General features: G+C 41.7%; 1 protein-coding gene across 1 annotated transcript in view; it reads left to right on the forward strand.

The window, feature by feature from the left end:
* PTPN2 (protein tyrosine phosphatase non-receptor type 2) overlaps nucleotides 1-3,217 on the forward strand; it is a 29,991-nt gene extending 26,774 nt beyond the window's left edge. The window contains exon 10 of the mRNA XM_064705803.1: nucleotides 2,854-3,217. Within this exon, the coding sequence (XP_064561873.1) occupies nucleotides 2,854-2,875 (22 nt within the window). The 3' untranslated portion in view covers nucleotides 2,876-3,217. The remainder of the gene's footprint in view (nucleotides 1-2,853) is intronic.
* The last annotated feature ends 3,017 nt before the right edge of the window (nucleotides 3,218-6,234 follow it).

The following is a 6,234-nucleotide window of genomic DNA, read 5'->3' on the forward strand; positions in this document are numbered from 1 at the left end:
ACGTCCAGGCTTCGTAGTCACATACAAGGCATGGGGCCCAATTCCTCTGACATTTACTACCCCAAGCTAAGTACAGTTTACTCTTTAAAATTCTCATTTCGCAATAGCTAATACTATTCTGGACCATGCTGTTTGTATAGTAAACAAATGCTGAAGGGTCCAGATGAGCAAAACAAATGCAGTTTTGTGGAGCACTGGATTTGGGAAGTTGTGCGTCAGTAGAACAAGACAATTTGTTCCATGGCATTGCTGACCAACTGTGCAGCTCCAGTAGCAGAATGACTGCTGGGACAGCTAACTGCTGGGACATTGCACAGGCAGGCAGCTCATGGATTGTAAGACATTTCACAATTTTTACAACCACAGTAACTTTTAGCCAGCAAGAAGACTGTCAAAAGATTTTTTTTTCCTTTAAATTGAGGATAGGTTTTTCAGTATCAGCTGTAACTGATAGTAGGTGTAAATGTATGTGCCTTATAAAGATATTTTGGTTATGGAAGAATACATGGAATGTAATTTAAATGCTTTTGTAACAGAAATATTCCAGATTTTATTCTAGATACTTAAAAGCAGCTAAGGAAAAAGTGCAGGCAAAACTTGGACTGATACCACACTGTTATTTATTGCCCTTCTTTTGGCATGAGGAGGATTTCCTGGGCTACCAGTATCCTACAGGCACTTGAGCTCTAACTGCAGCTTGTCAAGTTGTAACTTGATTTCTTTTTTCCTAATTCCATCTTCTAAATTCTGGCTTTTCAGTTTTCTTGATCCTGAGTAAGCATTCCTCAGTTCAGGGTGGGGCAGGGCAGGGGGCAGCCAATTCAGATCACCTCATACTCTGTTACCTTCTTGATGCAATAAAGCAGGACTTGCACATTCAGCAGTTGTTCTGTAAAAGTTGGGTTCTGTGATTGCAAGTACCTTGGGAGTCTTAAATGTTAATAATTTAAGGAGGATGAACCAGTGCAAGCCTTGGACAAAACTTTTGAACAGTGAATTGTTCATGGTAGTCTGAGAATAGTAGGAAAAATCAAATGATTGATTTCTTTTTACATTCCAGGAAATAATTTGGATAAAATCTTCTTTCTGGTCCATCACTAATCCTTAAAACCCAAAATCTGGAGGATTGTTTTCCTTGATGCACACTAAGCCCTTGTGATACTTTGTTATTCTGGAGGATTTAAATTTGCAGCATTTTTGCACAGCTTGGATGTTAAATAGGAACAAATTTGGGCCAAAATTAAGAACTGTCAATCCCAGTCATCTCTGTCATAGGAAATGCTTAAAGGGTGAAATTGAAGGGCATGCCTTCTGACCCCTCTTCTCTCCCCATCCCTGAGTTCTGGCAAACTGCTGCCTGGTCCCAGCTACTTCTAAAATGTCGTTGGGCTCGATTCAAAATTGGTTTTGGTTTGGTTGGTGTTGGTTTTCCTCCTCTTCTCTGGAAATGCATCGGTCAAAATATTTGATGCGTAGTGGGCATCTCTGATTAAACATTTGGCTCTCAGATGAACACTGGTGTACAAATCACGCACGTTTTCATAAAGAAATACCTAGCAAACATTTGGACCTCCACTGCAAGGGGTTTGCAAGATTGGAATTAATCCTCTAGGTTTCCTGTTTGTGTTCTTGGTGCAGGGACAGTCCACTTAGTGACGGTACATCTGTATTTTCTTTGAAATGTATTAAGTAAAATAATATAATTCAGTGTGAAATAGCAATTTGGAAAAAAAACCTCTGGATTTGTTATGGAAGTGAGATGTTGCCAGTGAAATGTGGCTTATAATGTTAAACCTCGAGTAATATGGTTTACTGACATCAGTTTATGTCCCCCTGAAAAGGGAAGAGGCGTAAATGTGTATGCATGTATGTGTGACTGGATCATGCAGGCGATGAAAAAGCCTGGTTAGCTTTATGTTTAATGAATGTAAACCAAATGATTTAGTTTGCTCTTTGGCATTATAGTAAAACCTGAGACACTTGAGGACTGCACGAGAAACTAAATTAACAATGACGAAAGAGGAAGTCCTCTGCAGGGCCAAGTGGCCTAAGCTAGAGGATGGTATTTGCAAAGGTGACATGACACACAGTAGTCTTCCTGGGCCTTTTTGTTTGCCCCCAAAGTTTTAAGTCAGTCTTTCATTTTTATGTACAAAAAATAAACGTGTTCAAAATTGCATCTCTGTCTGAGTCTTTATTTAATTGGAAGGATAAATACTTGGAAGCCCTCTTTCAATGTGTCGTACCTGGTGGAGGAAAGCTGCTTTATGAATCAGTGTAGTGCTTGCAGAGCTCAAATGCATTTTACTTGTAGTAGCTTGGGGGTGTGGTGCTGTGAAAAGTCTCTTTCTGGAGACTCTCGGAGTAGAGCCTTCCCGTGCCTAAAAACAAAATGTCCAGTGCTGGGGTGTCTTTCTCACTACAGGAAATCTATGCCTAGAAACAGTTTCTTTTAAGCCGCTGTAGCAGGATTGGCCTCCAAAGCTGTTGGAGGTGATGTGTTTTGAGATGCAGCATGCCATAGTCCCTCTGAGGCCCAAGGAGACTTCTGCAGTGCTTGTGGTTGCATGTGTGAGGAAGTGGTTTGCTGGACTGAGACCTGTACTTGAAGCTCTCCAGCAAGGATGTGCCTTACACTGTAACATGGAAATACCTTCTGGAAAAGCAACGGCTTTCCAGGAGTACTTGCTCAGAGGCAGTAGTTGCTCCAGGGAACACATGAGAAGCTGTTTGGTGTTACCAGTGAGCTGCAAACCTACTGTCAGTTCTTAGCTCTTTTTTTTTTTTTCTTGTTGTTTTTTATCCCCGTACTCTGTACTGAATCGGTGACTTTCTTTTGGTTGTATGTCGCAGGCCGAGACTGACTGACACCTAAGCCTTCGAGACTTGGGAATATTCTGCAGCTATAAACTGCAAATTATTGACATGCAAAGCAAGACATGACCCCCCCCTCTTCGGGAACAAAAAGTGAGGTCTGTTAAGTACCAAGAGGACCTCAGTTATCTGTTTACAGCGTAAACTGCACCGAGGGGATGAAGACCACCAGCAGCGTGTGCTACTTTGCAAAACAAAATAATTTGCCATCTTGTGTTTTTATAATGCCTGTATTAATGTAGAAAGATGTAAAAGAATTAAATTAGGAAGTATTTTGTTTTGTACTGCCATTCTTACTGTATTTTTATACTTTTTGGCAGCATTAAATATTTTTTTAAATTGATGATGTGCTGTTGTGTGCGCGTTATGTTAGGGAGAACCTGTTAAGAGTGTGTGTTGTGGAAAAAGAAGAGTTTTGCCTTAAGGTTTCCTGATACCTGTCTTAACTGGAAAATGGCAAAATTATTAGAGTGTGCTTTTTGCAAGTATTTTCATTATTGCTAAGTATTGTAGTTTGATTTAGGAGGAACTCTTGTACATTTCTTTTGTAATACACCACTAAGAATATTATTTTAATAATCTGACTAGTTGGTTTGGTAATTCTTTTTATGTTTGCTATAAAATATGCACAAAATGTTCAGAGTAACTTTGTGATGGGAAAGTGTTCTGTTGGTGATTGCTTTAAAGGGAAGAAAGAGGTTGAACCTGACCTTTCTTGACCCAGAGTCCTGTGTAGTTAATGGGAGCTGAGGAACAAAACCAAAGTGCACAAAAGTCAATGGTGTCTGTAATTAAACAGGTTTTGGATTGTGCCATTGCCGTGTGTTCTATGGATGGTATTTTCCTCACATCTCCCACCTTCTGTCAGCCTTCTCCTTGACATAGTCAGGGTGGATTGAAAATGGGTAAGCCAGAGTGCTGCTTAAAGGAGTTCTTCCAGCAAAGTCAGCAGGGTTTTCAGCCCTGTGCCTTCTGTAACAGAGCTGATCTCAGTTCTCTTGTTCTCTGATGGTTTTGGATAAACCTTAACTCACAAAACTATATATTTATTATGACTGTCTGAACAGGCATGTGGTGGGGTTTTACATGGTAGCAGCCTGAAATCTTATCAGAACTTGGTCTTGAGGGCCGTTCATGAAAGCAGTGATATTCAGAGTTGTGTTCAACTTGTAGGGGAATCAGGGGAGTACTTAATGCTATTACTTGAGCTAAAGACACACTTGACACCATCCTGAAATAGTCTAAATTTCCAGTCAGGTTTATCCAGTTTTTTTTTCTTTACACGATTACCATTGTTCTGAGCCTATGCTGGAGGAGAAAACAACATTGTGACTTGAGTTTTCATTTTGAAGTTGGTGCAGCTGTGAAACCAGGAGTGTTTATAGCAAGAGATTAAGCTCTGCCAAAACCACTGCAACAAACCCTGCTGTTGTTGATTACAGGAGCAGGGCCTGTTTATACCACTTGGGACATCTTTGGATAAGGCTTTCAGCTGTTCATGCCTTTTACCTTTAGCTATGGTTTGGGTTTTCATTCTTTTTCCCCTCTTGGAGTTGAGAGGAAGCACGCAGTGCATGACTACTGGTGGTGTGCAAGTGCCGCCTTATTCTACCTGCTTCTATCATGTGCTTGTTTATCTTGTGGGGCATAAACAGCTGAAAATACCAACAAAGATGCTGATTGCCCTTAGTTTTTAAATGGCTTTCAACTATTGAGATGGTGGAATAAGGTCGATGTCAGCCAACTTGATGAATGGGCAAAGGAGATAGAGTAGTTCCAAAACCTTTGTTGTGTTTAGTTGAATGCTGTCTTGTGACAGGAGAAGTTTTGCTTCTGACCTCTCTACTTGTTTGATTATTTCTACACAGGCCCCAATTCTTGACAACTGTTGAGAAAGTGTATTTAAAAAGGTAAAGGAAGGGGAGAGAAAGGACCAAGTGAGTGTGTAATTGTAGCCTTTAAAGAAATGGCTTTAAAATTGTCAGACTTGTGAAAGGCATTTCTTTCCAAATGAAGAAGCTGTAATTTACTGTCTGCCATTTCTTTTCTCCATGCTCAAGGGCAGTGTTGCAGAGGTGTTTCTGTTTTTGCTGGTGATCTGAACAGCAGGGCAAAGGCACAGCCTTAGTCCTGCAGGAAGGTTTTGGTGGGTGCAGGGCTGTGCTGGCCTCTCCCAGGCACTGGAGGCAGGAGTGGCTCCGGGCCAAGAGCAGCGCCGCCCGCCAAACTGCCGGCCTTGGAGAAGCTGCATCCTTGTTCCTCCCACAAGGATCCGAGTGCCCTCTACCTTCTTCACAGGGAACAGGAAAGCCCTGAGGATTCACTCTGTCAGAGAGTACTCCCAGTGTTCTCCCCTTCTCGAGATTTCGCTCGGCTGTGCCTCTTGAGGTACTGAACATCTTTGGCTCACTTTGGAAAAATCTGTGAAGCAGATAACACCCCTTTCATTGCTTCTGTCTGCTCCTCAAGACTTCATTTGCTCTCCTGCTTTATCTACACCTTGTAGTCACTTGGCTGAATTTAAATATGGTTATTTTTCCAACTAGCTTTAGGCTTATCAGAATTGCCTTGTGCTATGCATGGCCTTTTGTCTGCATTCCCTGACTATATCTGCATTCTGACTCACCAAATTTGACTTACCAGTCTGGATACCTGTGGGAGCTCCTAAAAATAGATTTTGGTTAATTCTCACTTTTCAACTCTACAACTGACCATCTTGCATCCATGATTTAAAGTTGTTTTTAAATCAGCTGATGTGACCAAGCACTTCCAAAAGGTCAAAACTGAACACATAGCTAAATACTATAGTGCAACAGGTACCATGACAAACATGGAACACTGAACTGTCCATCACTCAGCTGCTCTCTCAGACTAAGCCTGTAAAACACACAGATACCAGACTGCCTGATATCAGGCAAGGTTTCCTGATTCCTTTATATTTCAGGGTACTGTATTAATGATCAGTCTAAGAAGGCTCATTGACCTAGAATGCTTTAGTTTCAGCATTTTAGCAGCTTCTGGAAATTGCATCGAAGCCTGGAAAGGAAAAGGCTTAGGGGTAACCTAATTGTGGCCTCCCAGTTCCCAGAAGGACCCTACAAGAGAGCTGGAGAGGGACTTTTTAGAAGGGCATGTAGTGAAAGGATAAAGGGAAATGGCTTCAAACTAAGAGTAGGTTTAGGTTGGGTATTAGGAAGAAACTTTTTACTTTCAGGGTGGTGAGGCACAGGCTCTAGTTGCCCAGAAAAGTTGTAGATGCCTCATCCTTGTAAGTGTTTAAGACCAGGTTGGCTGGGGCTCTGAGCAGCCTGGTCTGGTGGAGGGTGTCCCTGCCTTCAGCAGTGGGGTTGGAACTAGAGG

This window comes from Zonotrichia leucophrys, chromosome 2 (assembly GCF_028769735.1).
Source record: "Zonotrichia leucophrys gambelii isolate GWCS_2022_RI chromosome 2, RI_Zleu_2.0, whole genome shotgun sequence".
Taxonomy (NCBI): Eukaryota; Metazoa; Chordata; class Aves; order Passeriformes; family Passerellidae; genus Zonotrichia; species Zonotrichia leucophrys.